The following is a 19,473-nucleotide window of genomic DNA, read 5'->3' as shown; positions in this document are numbered from 1 at the left end:
TTCTTTTCTTCTTTTCTACAAAATATTAATCAAAACTGTTTGTAGAGTTTCACTGCAAATGTACACTTTGGATAATCTAAAAAGTATTGTTTTTTTTGTGAGACAGATATAATTCTAGGGGAAATTAGAAATGAACTATGTATATTCCTGCTCTTGCATTTTCCGATATTCCTTAACAAAACTTTTTATTAACATCAGTATCACCTAATATGATTTTAAAAATCAGATCATTTTAGTGAATGACAAATATACTGGCAGTAGGACATATATTAATATGACACCAACATTTTCTAATATAAAAGGACTTATCACAGCAGTGACTTAGATAAGCAAAACTGAATAACCCTCTTACTGAATTTGCAACATGATCAAAATAAGACTCTGAAATAACAATCACTTCAAACAAATGCTATTCCAGATATGTAACATGAACATTCTCCAAAGAAACACAGGCTATTTTAATATTGGATGTGAATATTTTCTGTATAGGAATATAGTTACATTTGCTTGCACAAAGAATCTCTGAAATACATGACTGTGCATTAGCATAAGGATGGTATTCAGCTGACCATAAATGTGTCTAAGTATTTTTTTTTTCTAAATAAAGGACCAGAGATTATTCTCCTCCCAGCCTTCCTTTTCAAAATAACTATGTAAGTACCTGCAAAGGTTTTAAATTTGAACTGAAGACTTAGGATGGTATTTAGCAACCAGGAAATAGCCTCTATCAGCATGAAATTCACAGTGTGAGAGAACTGTCTCAATACAGTATATTCATGCTAATATTCTGCTTGCTGTCAGCTCTGATACCTTATAAAGCTGCCTCCTGAGGCAGGACCTGAGCTCCTGCAGATCCCCACGTAAGATCTGGAAATCTATAGGGCCTCTTAATATAAGAATGACACAAATTGAGTGGTCATTCTCACAATTTTGTGCTGGTCGTGAGTGTCCGTGTTTAATAGTTGTAAACTTTAAATTGATTATGCTGTTGCACTCTCAGGAGAGAATTTAAAGCAGATTTTTAGATGCCAAGGTTAGACAAATGGGCGGCAAAGTTTTGTGAGAGAGAAATTCGGGGCCATATGGTTGCTGACCACCAATGAATGCCAGTTAAATCCCACAGCAGTCTTAAAGTGGGAATTAAAATTAAAAGCAATGCACCAAAAATAAGCACAACAGACTGTGTATTTGGAACAAGATACTTTGCTGCATCACTGCTCTGTAATACTGCAGAAAGGACATAAGGAAATTCAAACACATATGGGAGGAATTTTGTTTGCTCTGTGCACAATAAATTGTGTGTTTGCTGAACAAAACCAAGAGACAACCTAAAGGGGGAAAAGTATATAAGCTGCGCTGAAATAAAAACATAAGGAATGAAGGCAGGAGAAAGTATCAGGTAAAACACTAAATTAAAATAGCACTTACAACAGAGCCACCTGAGGACATCAAAACAGCAAAATGAGTCAGATGATTACATTTGCATGAGATATGAGTGGAGTTGGAATGTGTCAGCTCACAGCCTTCTGTAGCCCAGTTGCCGTTCATTGTGTCTGCTGAGTAGTTCCAAAATGCACATTTAATATCTTTATCTGCAGCCTGGAACAGAAACAAGCTGTTTTACTGATGGCAAAAGGCAGGATATTTCCCATCAAAAGACCTTTCTTATGTTAGCCAGGGCAATTCATTAAAAATTGCTTGGTACCATTGGAAGGTTGGGAAACAAAAAGCACATTCTGCAAGGCCTATTCCAAGCAATTAAAACATGGCTGAGGACGGAAGCATTTTATTCACAGAGCTAACACCCCACCAGACATGTAGGCTAATCAGATTACTGAACCCTTTTGGCACTTGCAAACACGTTGGAATTATTACCTACTGAAAACACTGTTATACATACCCCTGCACCTGCTGAACATGGACTAAACCCCAAGGTTACAGCCACATTGCTTGTCCTGCTCATAGTCCCTTCCAAACGACCAGTTCAAAAACTGAGACTTATTCTGTGCATTTTACAAAGTAATCTGGGAGAAAGCCAGGCTCATATCACACCTGCTGTATCAGGTGCGACAACAGCGATGAATAAGACTATTAGTATTATTTATTACAGTTAGAGCTTACTAACACTAGTCAAAGATAAGGTCCCCACTGTACTTGAGGCTGTATAAATATATGCAAATTTATATAAAGGTGATCTCTAGCTCAAAAATTAGAAGGCAAGTAGCAAATTTAAAAGCTGCATAACGAAGATTAACACTTGCCCCACTGTCCACCGCCCTACAGAGTCTTACTTTCTTGTTCTTTCTGATATGTCTTTGTGCCACGAGATGCTTCTTCACATAGAAGTGAAGTCAGCAAAATCTATATATTCTGGAAATAAATGTCTCAGTTTAAAAGAAATGTGTTCATATTTCAGAAATAGCAAAGTTGCAATACTATAGGTTCTGCTATTACTACCTATCTCCAGGTAAACCTTTTGCATTAACTTTTAAGCTTTTCTCCACTTTTTTTTTAGTATCCATGCTTAACCATCTGAGAAACTTTCAGAAAAAATCCCACCTAAATACAGAATAGTCAAGATCCTGTAATACTCTCTGGTTCAGGCATCTACATTTTATTCATACTACAACCCAGCAAAGATGGCCTTGTTGCCCTTGCTTTAGAACTTTTCAGCTATATCATATTTAGTGTATTGCTCTTAGTTTGTCACATTTGAGATTGTAGTTTATTTCTCTAATAAGAATTAACTCACATCAGCAAACAACAGAATTATGTCTCAGTATATCATACAATGCAGGTATAGTTACATCACATAAAGTAATTAGCTATTGTTTTGTTTTATTTGAAGTTGATAAAAAGCACCCTTACCTTGGCATACTTTAAGGTAAATGTTATTTTCTCGAGCTCATAGAGTGTAGGTGGATTTGAGCTAATTGCAACAGCTATAACTGATGAGCTTACTGTCTGTCTCTGCTCTGAAGTATCTTTCGAGGAGTGGTTTTTAGGCGATGAAAGCAAAGAACCAATATTGCTATACTGCAGGAAGACAACTGCAACAGTGCCTATCAATCAAACAGACCATGTTTAGTAGTTTGTGGGTTTTTTATAGAAGAACAAAATTGAAGACATTAAAGAAACAATAAACAATCAACATTATTACTGCTATTGCATAAAATATGCAAAACAGATGGAATCTTTGTGGAATACTTATAAAAATGTTTTAGAGACAATGAAATATAGCTTTATTTAAAACAATGTAACCGCCATTAGAAATAAAAATGTATGTTCGCATTGGAAATTCTAATTAGATATATGCATATATATTTTTTTCTGGAGTAATATATGCTTGCTGCTGTTCTGCAATTGGCTATGCATGTGGTGTCAGGTGTCATAAATTGAAATGGCGCAGACATGAGGTAAATCCTGGGCCTCTCTGAAGAACCTGGCTTGTTTTGACTTCCATTACAGTGGAGCCAGGATGGAAGACCAATAGGGAAAAGAAAGCTAAAGGTATTTTAGGATGCAGTGTGCTGATCTGAAAAAAGTCTCATTATTTTTCTCCCTGGTACCAAGATAAACCATATTTTCAGGTGGTGAGATTCAGATTGGCTGGAAGATTAAGACTTAAAAAAAATATAATAAAAAAAAACCTGTCTGCATTTATTAGGTGAGGTGGTTTAATCTCAGAGCTGTTTAAACACATTTCTGTATTTTTATTGATGACAGTAGTTGTAAGCCACTTCTGTTGCACTCCAAGGTCCAAGCCAAGATCTCGACCCTGCTGGTTTTGGTACTGAAGAATACATGGTCTTGCCCCAGTGAGTCACTCTCTAAATAGAAAAGATGCACCGATTTTTGGAAGAGAAGTGAGAGAGGGATCTGAAGGCAAAAGTCCAAGGTCACACAGCAGATCTATGGCTGAGAAAAGGATAAAACTCGGGTCTCTGGTACCAAGACCAGTGTTAAAACTCACTGGATACCCACTGTGCGATTGGTAATGTTAGAAATATCAGTCTTGAGACAATAAATAGGTAAAATGATAAAAAAGGTGATTTGATTCCTCTGTAATTAGTTCAGTCTTGGTAAACTCACATTTGATTATTTACTAGTGGGTACAAGCCTATCCAAAGTGTTCATTAACCCACCTACTCTCTAACCTTTGTCTCTTACCATTAGGATGAGATTCCTCTCTCTTCTTTGGAGAGATCTTTATGTAATCTCCCTCCATGTATACATGAGGGTGAATGTGTTTCATGTGGTGTGAATCAAAAGCAAAAACCTTGAGTGCTGCAAAAGAAGAAAAATACTGTACAAATCACAGCTCTATTACGGTCTACCATAATTTACAGTTAGGTTAATAAATGTGCTATTGGATTGCATAATTACCACAAATTTTAAGAATATATCATTGTGCCAAATATTTCAAGAAAAATGCTATTAATATAGAATGCTTGCTTAAACCTCTATGTTTTGTTATTTTCATGCATACATTTTGCTCTCATACTTTTTCTCTTTCCATGAAAAATATAGTCTTTTATTTACCTTGCATTAAATTAGGCACTGGAAAGAATAATGTAGGTTACTTTAGGAAGAGCTATTGCTTTATTAAAAATGCATTTCTGAAAGGGACCACAAATCACAATTACAAAAAGCAAAGCATAAAATTCTCTACTGAATAGTAACATTTGATAAAAGCCAATTTTTGAAAAGTATATATTTTATAGTTATCTACCCATGCTACCAAATGCACATTGCACCATGAAATAATGATATGTCTTGTCAAAAAGCAAACAAACAAGCATCACCCCTCAGGACAAAAACTACATTAGAGGACATTGAGCTCTTTACTTGGTTCATTATAGTGCTGAGTTTCAATCACCCAGGATGGGAAGAAAAAAAAGTCAATCAGGCCTTTTAAAAAAAAAAAATAAATCAAAACAACAACAAACAAATCTAAAACTTGACTGATGGTGGAATATCACTAAGCTAGACCATCTGCATTGCTTATAGCACAGCACACAAAAATAATATGAGCTATTCAATAGACCAGCTGTCAGAAAATGTTTGTCAGGACGTAAGAAATAGTTTTCTGCGGCTGGAGTTTTGAAAAGCTTGTAGCTCGAGAGCTTGCACCATAAAAGCAGTGGAGAGAGAGCAGTAATGTTGTGGGTCTTGTCCCAAAATAAATGAGGGGCACGTATAAGAGCTGTGGAAAATATATTCATGCTGAGAGTCAGTAACAGGAAATTTTAGTGTTTGGGGGCCAATTTGGAAAAGATCTCATAGAATTTCCTATTTTGGAACAAAACCAAACCAAAAAATGATTGATCTTTCAACATGGAAATTCCTTCCCTTTGTCTTCATCAGCTTTTTTTGTTGCCTTAGTCTACCTGGTGTCCACACTGCCACCAGAGGCTGCACCCAAATCCTCTCTCTTTTCAACCTTCATGGCCTCAGCTCTACATCCAGAAGAACCTTTGCTCTCAGACAGGGTGGTGGGGAAAGAGGGGCTTTGCAGCCAGCTCCCGGCACCGTGCTGGATCTGCTGCAGACCCAGAGGTGCTTTGCACTAACATAAATCTGCTTCTACAGAGTTTACGTCATGGAACAAGTCCCTCCCTATTTTTTCATCACTCTTGCTAATTTAGTTTCAGAAAGGTGAGGGAAGAACAGGTAGTTTGACCTGCCTTAGGACCAAAGGAAGAATCATTCTCATCAAATGATCTTGTAAAACAGCAAACCAGTAAGAGGCACTGAAGGACTGTACTGAGTCTAAAATAGGAAATCGGGTCACATACAGTTTGGGTACATTCAGAAAAATAAAAACGAGAGTGGCCATTGCCAAAGGAATCAGCAATGCTTTATTAGAGTAGGATTTTTAAAAGTGGCTGGTATTAGCCCAGTTCTGCTCCCATTGAAGGAATAGTAAAACTATTATTACCACAGGAAAATCAGCAGGAGTTGGTGTGAAGACACCAGCACAGAGAGGGAAGGTAGGTGCAAAATGACACAGTTGAGACTAAACAATTTTCCTCGTCTGAAATTCCTCTGAAAATGAGAAATTTCTCTGAAAATAAAGCCATGCAAGATTTGACTCACTAGGTACAATCCTTATTCCAAGTTCATTGACAATACCTTCACTGAACCAAAAAGAGTCAAAAAGCTGTATAGAGCAAATCTAATTTTCATTCCAAGGGTGTTTTTATGCATATAAGATGCATAGGATAATTTTGTGCATATAAGATGAGTCCGGATTCACTGTGACAGTGTAACTATAACAAGAGACTGAAAGAGGATCTGAAAGGACAACTTCCCACAGCCTCTCAAAATTTTTCTGGTCTTAAATGTTCAATCTTTGAAAATTATGATACTACACTGAAAGTCAGGTGTTAGTTATGAAACTCATACAAATTAACACCTGTGTGTTTCATATAACACCATTTCTAATCTTCATAATTGTGCTGAAAAACTCCTCAGTGTAATTCACATCTAAAGTATACCTTAGATTAATTTTCTTTATCTTACCTATGTCACTTGCATTAGCATCTAGCTGTGTTGTCTTTTTGAAGTTCTGTGACATGAGAAGCATTGCTTGTTCTGCAGTATGCAGCAGCTTAGTCAGGCTCCGTCTTTGGTTATCTACAGGAAGAGCTTCCCAGACTGTAATTTTGTCTTTTTGTAGAAAATTGTTCACAGTGTTAACCAAAACCTGTAAATAAAAAAATAATTTAAAGCATAAGAGTCATACGATATTTGTAAAATAGGAAAAACTCCCACAACTTTAAGGCTTGATCCACTCACATTAATGGTTGTATTTCGAAGTGCTTCATTGTCAGAATCAGTGTAGTGCATAGGATTCAGTGATGAATAAGATAGTGCTTCAACATATGAAATCACATCTACAGGTAAAAGCGGTCCCAAAGTATTTTTATTAATTTCTTGCAGCATCTCCAGGGGTGTTTTTAAATGACTAATCTGAAAAATAGAAGAACTCACATCTTAGTGAATCAGGTAAAGTCACATCTCTTGAAAAGTGAAGCAAGTGAAAGCAAACCAAATGCAAATTATTTCTGCGAATTAACACACTGGCTTTTAAGATGCTTGTGCATAAAAAGAGGCATTAATTAAACCAAGAGGCTGACCTATAAAGTAATCGTGTTACATATGTCTGGTATAACCCTAACAAGCAACTATGATTAAAAAAAAATCATGTGCTATCATTACACTTTTTTTCTTTTTTCTTACTACTGCAGCTCAGTTTTATTTATCCTAATGCTCCAAAATGAACTAGTAAATATTCTGCAAAAATAATTAGATATCAGTGATGTCACTACTCCACTGACTCTTTTCTGTTAAATTTTAACTGAAGAGGTGGGAGCAGATGGACAGTATTTCTATATTTTGTGGTGGTTTTTTTTCAAATGCAGATCAAAAACATGTAGTTTAGTGAAACTATACTGCCTATTTCACCTTCACTGCTTCAGTTTATGAACTGCTAAATGCATTTACATAAAACAATTAGTTTAAAAAGTAATAGGCTAGACAGGGTGAGATTAAGATTGCAAGTTTCAGTCTCATGGCTGAATAAGAAAAGAATTCTTACTTCACAATCCTGAAATCTACTGAGAGTTAATCAAAGTCCCTCTCGATAACAGACTTTGTAAGATCTGTAGTCTCTGCTGCTGAACAGCTTTTATGGGGCTTGCTTTGTCTTTGACTGCAGCTGAATAGAACTAGAACACAGGCTGAAAAAGAGGCTAAAATCTGACACACTGTTATTTACATAAAATTGAGGTATTTTGACTTATTACTTTGATTTAAGTTTAGTTTGACTTCATATTAAAAAAAAAATATCTCACTCTAGGATCCTGCTGTGGCATTTACCACATCTTTGCATGTAAATGTGGTAAGCATGTATTTGATTTAATATAATGTATTACACTGCAGGCTAGCATAGAAAACATGTTAATACAATGTATATCTTCTAATAGATAAATAAATAAATGCCTTTAAACTAATATCTTTCTGAATCTTGTAACTTCGGCAAGCTGCTTAACACAAAATACAAACACGTATGATTGTTTTTTATTTATTTATGTTTATGTTTCATTTATCCTTTCACATTAAACAATACTGTAGCTGTATATTAATTAATTGTGAATGCACTGATATTTTTTTCAGGAATCTCTGCTGCTGGTGAAAAAAATTCTTGAGTCCAGAATCTTCGAGTCTATAAATTCTGTACCACTTTATGTACTATGTTTTGAGGAGTAAAAACTAGCATACCAGGATGTTATTGCTCCATTTTCTATTTTGTCACTTGTTGACATTACTTTTCTAAGCTATCTTGCTGCCTTTCACTCTGAACAAGCAAATAATTGCACATCAGTAAATGCAGCAATGCGTAACTTCAGAAATTACAGAAACAGTTGAGTGATTACCACACTTCTGAATTTTTCATGCATCATGACTCACTTTGCTGGAAACAGAACACACAGATTCCCAGCAAGTTATTATCATGATTTGAACATACAACTCAGTTCAAATAATTTGAAATTATTAAAAAGACTTCTGTAAACATCCTTAAGTTCAATTGTATGCTTCAAGCATTTTTAAAAGCTCCTTAAGAACTATTATAATTGAAATAACAGTTTCAAACAGAAACAATTAAAGGATTTGGAAATTAATCTATAAACCAATGCTACTTACTTGAGCTAAAGTTCTGTTAATATGTTCAGTTATACAGTCTTTGTATAATTCACACTTGGCCTTTGGATTTTCTGTTGAAATTAAAAAGAAACTAATTATATATTGCAATTTAATCAATACTCAATACATACTCATTGTAAGAGCTCTTGTCTAAGCAATTACCCAAACCACCAACATTCTGAGTTTATGCACATAAAATGCAGCACCATGTTCTCAAACTTCAACTACTAAGACTTTATCTTGGTCAAAGTTACAGCACTGGATTGGACTCTGAGCTTTTGTTTTACTCAGGTAGAGAGTTTGACCCCTTTCCTTGGGTCTTTCACAGATGAAGTCAACAGATAGCTCAACTTTACAGAAAGGAGCACAGATCTGTCAACTATAAGGAGGTATCCATTATTTCGAATGGATTTCATCACACTGTTTAGCAAAAATACATTCACAAAATGATTCTATTCTCAGGAAAAGTAGATGCCACTGCCTTGCCTCTTTTTGATGTCTCACTGATTAATCTAACTGAAGATAAAGAGGCACTGGTGAGTTTCTCAGAAGATGTAGCTCTGTAATAACACATAAACCTTTATAATATCATGTACCTTGGCAGGAAGTGCCATCATTTGGCTTAAACTGCAATTTTCCTGTGGATGGTTGATAACCTTCCTTACAGGAGCAGTTAAACCCTCCATCCACGTTTTCACATTTTGCATGATCTCCACAGGCAACAGTTCCTTCATTGCTGCACTCATCTACATCTGCAAATATTGTGAGAAATTGAATTTTTTATTAAGTATTTACAGACTAACACCTTGCTGCTTTGTTGATAATAGCCCGGCACACTGCAAGCAGTTTCATAATAAAATTTCATGGAATAAAACCCCCCCAAAACTAAAAAGGCAAACTTAATGGCAAACCACCTGCCAATTATAATATTTAGGGATTACAAGGATAAATCATAATTGATCATATTTTTATACCACCACTTTTATTACTATATAATACTGCATTGTTCATGTTTTAAAACCATGAGTGTAAATATTAATTCTATCATAACAAAATGCTCGGCATGATGCAAATCATCTGAAATCCATTTTCCAGAGATTAGACTAAATAGATTTTCTCAGACTTATGATTCAGTTAGAAAAGAGAAAGAAAACTGGACCCTTTTAAGTCATAGGTTTAAAAAAATGCTACAAAAGATCACTCTATCCATCTCATTAATATAAGATTTAAGTTCTGTGCCCTTTAAAGTGCTTGGCATGTCTTTTTTTTTTAATCCACATTTAAATTACATTTGCCTAAAACGGCTTTTGTGCTTCTAAATAATTTGCTATTAGGTAGACAGGTTCAGTAACTGGGTATGGCACAGTCCAAGAATAAACCAAATGAATTCCGGTAAGAGAATCCATGAACTGATCAATTCAGGAGAGCTGGGTACTAACTCACTGGCTGGAGTAGGGATTATTTTGCATTATTTGGTTGGCTGAGGATAAAGATCAAATAACTCAACAGAGAAAGTAAACTGGGAACAATACCAAATAGGTCTGAAGAATGAAGTAATGGGCTCTGAAGTGCTGTGGTGGAAAGGAAAAAAGTGAAGAGCTTTAGGACAGGTATATCTGACCAAAAGAGTTGAAAAATAAAGAAGTCATACGTGAGCAGATTTAAAGGAACAGCCCGAGAACCGAACTGAAGGAAAGAAAGGTAGAGAGGTGAACAGATGAAACAGAGGGGAAGACAACCTAAGCTAAGAACTGGCACGACACCGAATTTGGGAAAGAAATTGGTGAAAAAGGAGGACTGATTGACCAATTAGCGGAGGAGAATTGCTACCTAAATTGATACGAGGCCTTTGTGCAGCTAGATGGTATTAAGAACAGGCAGACAGAAAGCAGATATAGAGGGCTGCAAACGCACTATTTGCATATAGGAAGTATTTGTGCACTCTTATTTTGATCCCTGATAGTTGGTGGTTTTCAAAAGGAATGTAACAAAAATAAGCAATAATGTATGTGGAAGGAGGCTGCTAGAGAAACGGAAATTGTGGAAGAACAGAAAAATGTACTGCATGTCTGTGGATATATCTAGGGAATGCAGAAAGATGTCTGAAGGATACCTGGGGGTTGTTTTCCTATTTGGACAGCATTTTTGGTAACTACATAGAACGTTCTTTACTAATGGCAAGAAAGCCTCTATAAATAATCAGATAAATGTTTAGTTTTGGATTTTGTTTTTATACGGGGCAACTGTAAAATGCATTTGAACTTTTAGTACAGTATCAGAACAGTTTCTGAATTCATACACTTTTTGCTGTTTTGTGCTTAATTCCCCAGTTCCCTTTCTCCTGTCGACAATCCTAAACGTCTTCCTGGAATTCAAGAAGATGGTTGAGTTCCCACCTTACTTTCACATCCCTATTTTCCTCACTGAGCAGTGGCTCTGATTTGCGCTTAAAATGCTGTGGTTTAAGCCTGAGGTTCAGAAGGTCCCATTGAAAAGCCTTTCAGAATCCCGCACAGCACAGGCAGGAAGGAGAGGTGGGGCTGGAAGCGCATTTTCCCTCCCCAGCAGAACTACCTCTGCTCTTCAGAGAGAGCCACCAAGGAGACTGTGTATTTGAATGGGTTGGTGCAAGCACTGAAGTTTGAAGTACGGGGTTAAATTATAATTATCTGCATTAGGACAATAGTTTGCTTCTGTATTTAATGCCCCAAGCTGCAAATGTTTCTCTTTAATGACCCAAGCTTTGCATTATCCATATTTGTACGGTTTCTGTGACCTCGGTATTCATAGTCACGGAGGTAACCATGCTATACATCAATGACTCTGGTAAAAGTGAAGAAGACAAGGGGGAGAAAAGCATCATACAGTGCTACACACAAGCTATCTCATAATTAAATACTGTCGTTTAAAGACATAAGGCTGTAGTTCTTACTCTTGGCATTTAAATAACCTCTCACACCAGGAAATCATAAAGCTCTTTTTGAAACAAGTGGGTGCCTGTCAGTGCCCTGTTGTATGACTCTGTGTAAGACAGACAAACTTTGAATGAATTGAAGTGGCAAGGGTGAAGACCATGACAATATCAGCTTGTATAACAAGAACACACATCAGCCTTATACCAAAGATTTCTTCGGCCTTGTCAGCTACACAGAGAAAGGCATGTACATCTTAACAAGATATTCAGCATGTAATGCAGTGCTAAAACATCAGCAATTGACAACAAGCTTTGCTAAAACTTACAATGACTTATAAATAAATAAATATTTGAATACTTTCCAGACTACCATTGCTAAGTATCAGGTTTCCATGTGATTTACTGATGCAAGTATTTAAAAATTACTGTGATAATGTGGTTTTCATGAACCTAGTTTGATAAATCATTTATTTGTCATTATTGGGCATTCATACAAATTACTCTTCTTTTTGTAATTATGTCAGATATTAAGTGTAATGGAGATTTTAATGAGAAGTCCGGATTACCCAAAACAGCAACAGAAACTCAAGCACCAAAGCACATCTCTGGCAACAGGGTGGCTATTTAAAGTCTGATAGAGACACCCTGTTGAGTATATGCAAATAGACTTTCTGCAGTTGAGTTGCCCATATGGAATGAGTCCATATCACGCCTATCTAATTTACTGTTTCCTGGAGAAAAATATCTCCTGGACGACAAAATTAAAAGGCAATATGCCTGATCTTGCAAGGTACTAATCAGCTTCGTATCCCTTTTAAATCAATGAGATTGTCAGGGGCAGCCAACAATTTGTGACAGTTGCAAGAATGCTGCTTTTAAGTTCCTGCTTTGAAATTACTGTGTGCAGTAGCTGTAGGTTTTTGTTTCTTTATATTTTGTAGTTATGCCTTTTTAAGCAAATGTGCAATTGTTGGACCACACACGGACAACAGCTTGTCAGTGCTTTCAGCAATCCAATTTTACTGGAGCTTTGGGGCGAAGATCTCAAACTGTCTTCCTTGATCTACTATGGGAGCAGGACTGGGCTGCCAAGGCTTGTGTGAGCAGTCTTCACAGACAACATTCCTGAGCAAAGGTTGAAGAACAGCAGCTTTTTAAACAGAAGAGCATTTGCCATAGCTCTGCAAAAAACCCTGGCCTTTTAGTAAATATTCAAAACAAATCCTGGACTTGAACTTTGAAGCTTTTATAATAGCTCCGATCAGAAAAATAATATCACCAACACTACTTAGGCTAGTGTGAAAATAGATGTATAACCTTTTATTTTATTTCTGTGCTTTGTCACTCCTCATTTGCTGCAGCAGGCAAGGAAATTCCAATTAAATTAAAAGTACTGAGAACAGTTATTATGTTCAGTCTTGCCAATTACTGGATTGTACCTACATCGCTTTGATTCTTCACCAGTCAGTCAAGACAGCTTGATGTCTACATTATACTTTCTGCTTATTAGTAGCTAGCAAGTGATTGAAAAGTCCAATTGCAAAGGACTAGATGTTCCCTCCCTGTGTCTCCATACTGTGGAAGGCAGCAGCACACACAAAGTAGAAATGAAAAAGCCTACGAATGGTACAGGTAAAAAAAAAGTTAGCAATGTGGCATAATGTTATATCCCATCTACTGCACAACTCCCCTGTCACAGAAAAGTATGTGATGGAGAATGGGTGCCTTCCCAGTGGTCTCAAAAAATACCTGAAGAAAAGTAATAGCATGTTCCTGGAAAAGGCAGAGTGGCACAGATGTCACTTTCATTTTACAGATGGCCATTTTCACGTTTTTACTCTGTTGACTGGAGTGAAAAAGTAGGTTTATATTTCTCCTTTTTATCTGCAGCTGAACATTCAATAAAATGTGAAGTCTAAGGAAAAAGCATTGCTTTTACACAGTAAATAGATTTTAATAGCTCACATTCAGGACAGCAGAAAAATACCATCTTCAAAAAAATCACATCTCTCCATTCCTCTTTTTTTCTTCCCCATTTCCTTTCTCCTTCACTTTTTCTCCCTCCCTACCCTCTAGTTCCTCCTCTATCTGCATGTTTCATTGTCTTTTCACCAACTCTGCCTGGATGAAGTACTGCTGACCCTCAACTCAAAACTCAACATTCTGGTTGGATTAAGGGTGAACTGACATTTCCCAAAGTTGGCGTCCCAAGTTTTCTTTTGATCCACTACCTTGAGAGTTATAATCACTTTGTATTCAGAAGTTTAGTATAGCATCCAAAGAGGAGAGGAACACACATGCATTGAAATGGACTCACACACAGAGGGAGATGTACCACACTTGCTGGGAACTCCAGATAGGTTTGATGACATAAACAAATAGGTTGCATAATGGCATATTCTTCAAAATTCAACTACCGTATTTTTAAAGGTACTGCCACATACATTATGCACAAATATTATAAAGAAAACATAAGGCTTTGCAGAATCTGAAAACATTTTGGGGCCCTATAAACTTGGGTAGGATAGACATTTGGTAGATCTGTTCCCCAATTTGTACTGGATAACTTGCACTGTATGTACAATGACAACTTTGGTGTTTGCTTCAGCTGAGTAGAGTACACCCTGAATACACGACTATCGGCTGCTTGTGTGTAAGTTGTATCTACTACCTGTAGCAGCAGATCCATTGGGTACAAAATATCCTATTATGGTTTCCCTGACAGATAAAGTAGAAAATTAATTGTGGATCAAAAGGTTGTCTTTAGGACTCACTGCTTGGTAAAGTAATTGGTACACTTGTTTAATGAGAAAAGGTGCCCACAGGTAATTCTTTATTTCTGTGTGAGTTTTGGAAGCTCTCAACTCCTCCCATATGGATTTGCAAAAAGCAGAAGAAAAGTGGTGAACTAGCCCCCAGTAGAGGATAAAAAAAAGATCAGTCTGCCCAGTAAAGAGGGCATAAAAAAACCCAAACACATTAGCAAGCTAATGGTAAAAAGCTAAAGTGACACAAGAACAATCAGAGAAATAACTTTGAAGACAAAACTTCTGAAGTTGAGGAAACGTCATAACATAAAAATCAAAGCCTGGACCAGAAACTGTGAGAATATTTAGAGCTCAATGTGCTAACAGTCTCAGTCCCAGCTAATTTAACAATTCATAGTGGCTGGATAAAGCAGAGCTCTTTTAGATGGATGTGAGCAATGAGCAAGAAATGTTGATTAGATCACTTTCTGGCTTAATATGCAGCCATTCTGCTGATATTAAGAGCAGTAAGAAGAGAGGTTGTCAGCACTCACAAGCTCACAGGAGACATATCTAGAATGAGACACAGTCAGCATAAAGGTGTAAAGGGCAATAGATTTATTTCTCGTTTTCCCATTCCCTGGCGACTGTGGCAACATACAGAGAAAATTACCAGGAGTTTGAAAAAAAGAGTAGTTAAGTTCTTCCATTCAAAGGAAATCCTAAAGGATTGCATAGTTGTTCAGAAATACTGTTTTTCCAGAGGACTTTTCCTCCCCTGTAATCTTGAACATGTTCCATCCAACTGCTGCAGAAACAGAGGCTGATGGATAGCACAGGAGATATTGATCTTGCTCATTGCTTTTGATCAGATTTGAAAAATTACCAAAAATATCTCAACCAAAGCCCCCAAACAGAAGATATTTGGGGAATAGCAGGTCAAATGTATAGGAATTTTGGTTGGTCCCGAGTGACCTGAATGCAGAATACTTTGTCACTCTGCTTTGTTTTAAGAATATGAACACCTTGCTCACAGATCAGTGAAGTGTGGGCATAATTGGGTGGATTGGGGATTTCTGTGTTACCTTAGCTACATACTCATTGTCTGAAACTGTGACGTGGATTAAAAATATTGTGAGCAGAGTCAAGATTGAAGTGTTACTGAAAGCAATAGCAGCTGCTGAGTTATCAGTGAGAAGTGTGGGCTTGAACTGGAGTATTAAGTCTGTAATAGTCCAAATTGTGGGAACTTTATATCCAGGCACCAAACATCACAAATCTGAAAGCATTTTGCTGGATTTCTGTAATTAACAGAAGCAGTAAGAGAAGAGTGACAGTGTAAAGCTAGCTGGCAGACATTAATAACTTACCCATGCAGGAGGTTCCATCATTAGGTACAAAAGTTTGTTGACCATTGCTGGATTTGAAACCAGGCGCACACATGCAGAAATAACTTCCCACCGTGTTTGTGCAATTGGCATGCTCTCCGCAAGGCTGAGTAGCGTTTTCACATTCATTATCATCTGTCAAGACATAAATTATGGAGAAATATATTTGCATTTGCCAACTGAAGAAAACAGTAAAGTAAAAGCTTAATTTGGTCTCTAGTATTTTATTTATGTAAGTTTCGAATGCTGAGCTGGCACTCTTGGTGTTTGTCTATGTAGTTGTCCCATTGCCAAGGATGTAATCAGGTGTTCAGCAGCACTCTTCTGTCCTCATCCTGTGTGAGTCAACAAATGAGAAAACCAGTGGGATACTGAAGTGAAAGGCTTAATTGGATATTCATTTGGAATAAAGGATTGAGACAAGTACATGTTCTGCCATGGTTGTATTTGATAACATTTTTTGCTGCCCAAAAATCTACAGGTGGAGAGTCACCCCGAGGATGCACCTGGAAATTTAGCATCATAGAAAACAGAGCTCAAAAGGATATAAAAAAATTGTCCATTTTGTTCCCTAATAATATAGCTAAACTGACAGGTTTTTTTTCTGGCCTGTTTTTGAAGACCTTCTGTGGTATTCCTCAGCAGTCCCAGACAACAGACTTAAAAAGTTTGTCCTAAGAACTGACCTGAGTCTTCAAGTATATTATTTTTTCTTAGTTATCCCAAAGATCTTAAACAGGTGAACAAGATTCATGGATTGATCTTTACTTCTTAGCAATTGCTGTGCAAGTCACCAGTTTTGTACTTGCAAAATTACATGATCTATTTTACAGGGCTAATCCATGCCCCCATTGACACATGAAAAGGGAACTATATACACAAGTTTTAAGATTACTTCCTCTCTGTGGAGTCTTGGCATGTGCTATCATTGTGAGCATGGGGATGCAGCTAGCTTGATCAAAGATCAAATAAAATCATAAACTCATGCTTTGAACTGTATAGTTGATCTTCCGCAATGACTCAATAAAATTGTTTCCTCCCCAGAATCTTCCAAGATCCCTGTTGTCTACTAAATAATTTTCAGACCAAACTTGAGAAAAAGTTCAAAAGCTTCCTTATCCAAACACTCTACTTATGAAACAGATTAATTCACAATACTGATAATTCCATCCTTCCAAATAGCCCATTTCTCCCAAAGCACCCCAAGGCTCTGAAACAAACAAATCAACGAAACTCTCCCAAAGAAGATGACACTGAGTGAAGTTCTCTATTTTCTACATGGTGAGAAAGGAAAAGAGTTAAAGGCTTCCTGAAGTCTGCTGGGATTTTGTTCCTGTTCTCAAGCAAAAGGTACTCATAACATGATGAATGACAGGAAAGAATTCTAACAGGGAGAGAAATAACAATTTATTGCAGAAGAGGAACGATTAAGGAGCGTGACAGGGAGAAGAAATATGATTTCAGAAAAGATGCCCAGGGATGAGTTTCAGAAAGGTGCTTCTGCTTCCTGATGGTCAGTGTTCTCATAAGGTGTTTACAGAGATAGGGTACAGATAAGTAAAGTGTCATGTAAGCTAGGGACTTGGCAAGATTAAAGTACACCAAGAGCTGTAAAGCGTTGCAGGAATACATTTCTGCAATATAACTTAGTGACAACCCCTAGAATAATGTTGGAAAAGGACATTTTTCAGATTTGAAGTCTGACATGATTTTGAATGTTACTCAGTTGACTCACAGATGCAAATATCAATTCAGAACTGCAGCTTTCCTCAGGGGAATTTTTGTCAACAGTATCAAATGGATTATGCTCATTACAACTAAAATGGAATGCAATTTAATGAGAAATCTAAGTATAAAAGCATTTTGCCAACATACGTCAACAATATTTGTTCTACAGCTTTGGTATTCATGAGAATACAGCAGAGGTGTACGATTTGGATCTCACTTAAAGAATGCCAAAATAAAACCAAATTAGTTAAAGTGAAATTATGATAGGGATGAATAAATGCAATGTTAATCCAAGTTCAAAAACTAGGCATGAGAATATGAAAAAAAACTAGTTTGGCATGTGGCATTGCTGAGACCAGGCCTGAGAATACTTTACAGGTCTCAGTAGCAACGTCCACTTGTTTGAATATAATTTCTGTATGTCTCTGGCTCTTTTATAGTGCCAGTTTGCTCCCAGATCCTGAGACCTTTGTCATGACCAAAAGAAGTGGACTACCCTATTTCAGCTGCCAAGTTAACTGGGTCTTGGGAAAGTATAATAGATCCTAGAAAACAATGTGCTGACTTTGAAAAGCTCATAGGATAGTAGTCACAGAAGATGAGAAGTAGAGGGACACTGACCACTGCAGGACTTCATTCAAAGTAGAGAAATAACAGACCTGATAAGAGAAAAGCTATGGGCTACATACAAGAACTTTTCTTTTGGATTTGTTTTCTAGGACCTCAACTATAGTCTTCAAAATCCAGTACTACTAAGTTTTTCAGTTGGTCCAAACAGTTTATAAGCAATATTAAGATGACTCATGCAGTTGTCACCAATACATTCTGCCTAATTAACTCTACCGGACTATTGGTATTTTTCCTCAATATTTAGGATGCCTGTAAGGGGTTTACTGGTGACTATATTGCCTTAGAAGGCTTCCCTATTGGGAGAACATTTTCTGATAATTTTGGAAACCTTTAGAACATCGAAGAAGAATAGCAGCAACTTACATTGCACACACAAGAATGGATATTTTAAAGAGTTAAATTCATAAGGAATTTTCTTTTCACTATTCCCATGGTCTAATGTAATACTGAGCAGACCATGCTGGGGGATAATTTACTGGACCGCATCCTGCTTCCATTGAAATTAATGGCATAAAAGTCACTGACGTAAGTAGGCCCAGGGTGGTGCTCACTATGGAAAAATACTGGGTTAATGTGAAAGACAAGCAAGGAAGAAGTTTTTGAGAAACAAGGAGTTTAATACACAGTTTGACTAGATGTATTTAAATAATCTGCCTAATTTAATACAAAATATTTTACAAGATCAAAAATGATGGACTAAAATATCTTCTAGTTTTCTGTATAAACAATTTGAATTTTTTTTTTAGACAGCAGTTCAATGTGAAGCCCAGGAGCTTCCAAATTTTCCAAATTTTACATGATTTATAATATTATTGGATTTGTGATTTAAAAGACGTGAGAAAAAAAACAACAGAATTTATAGATGGAAAAACGGTTGGGTTCTTTTTGTGTGTGTATTGGTGGGTTTTTTTTGGTTTGCCTTAAGGAAATTTTCTGTCTATACAGAGAGGATACTTTAAAGGACTGCAGGCGTATAATCCACCTGATTTGTTGCTACCTAATTTAGTTATATCACATGCATTCATTGCTGACACAAATACCCATTGAACACTACAGGCAGTATTTCAGGGACGCACATTCCTTTAAAGATTTTTTTTTTTCTTTTTTTTTTTTTCCAGTAGCCGATGAAAAAATGGGATACTTTTAGAAACAAGATTGGCCAAACGACAAGTTTAATTATTGTGGCTAAGTCCTATTAATCCATTCAGGTCTGTTTGATACACAAAACATTTGCAGAAGAGCTGAACTCCTTTGGGAAGTGAGGGTTTTGGGGAGGCATGGTGAGGAAGCAGGTTGGGGTTTTTTGGTTGTTGGTTTTTTACATGACAGATCTATGGTATGTGATTTTTAATGATAA

General features: G+C 36.6%; 1 protein-coding gene across 1 annotated transcript in view; it reads right to left on the bottom strand.

Moving 5' to 3' along the window:
- The window catches only part of ADGRL4 (adhesion G protein-coupled receptor L4), a 73,381-nt gene that overhangs the window by 17,035 nt on the left and 36,873 nt on the right, over window positions 1-19,473 (bottom strand). The window contains exons 3-10 of the mRNA XM_074151800.1: window positions 15,741-15,893; window positions 9,306-9,461; window positions 8,710-8,780; window positions 6,802-6,975; window positions 6,526-6,709; window positions 4,171-4,287; window positions 2,869-3,062; window positions 1,429-1,599 (exon numbers count right to left, since the gene is read on the bottom strand). Of these exons, the coding sequence (XP_074007901.1) occupies window positions 1,429-1,599; window positions 2,869-3,062; window positions 4,171-4,287; window positions 6,526-6,709; window positions 6,802-6,975; window positions 8,710-8,780; window positions 9,306-9,461; window positions 15,741-15,893 (1,220 nt within the window). The remainder of the gene's footprint in view (window positions 1-1,428; window positions 1,600-2,868; window positions 3,063-4,170; window positions 4,288-6,525; window positions 6,710-6,801; window positions 6,976-8,709; window positions 8,781-9,305; window positions 9,462-15,740; window positions 15,894-19,473) is intronic.

The sequence above is a fragment of the Numenius arquata genome, chromosome 8 (assembly GCF_964106895.1).
Source record: "Numenius arquata chromosome 8, bNumArq3.hap1.1, whole genome shotgun sequence".
Lineage (NCBI taxonomy): Eukaryota > Metazoa > Chordata > Aves > Charadriiformes > Scolopacidae > Numenius > Numenius arquata.
Note: the sequence above shows the minus strand (reverse complement) of the source record. Positions and strands in the feature narration are given on the sequence as shown.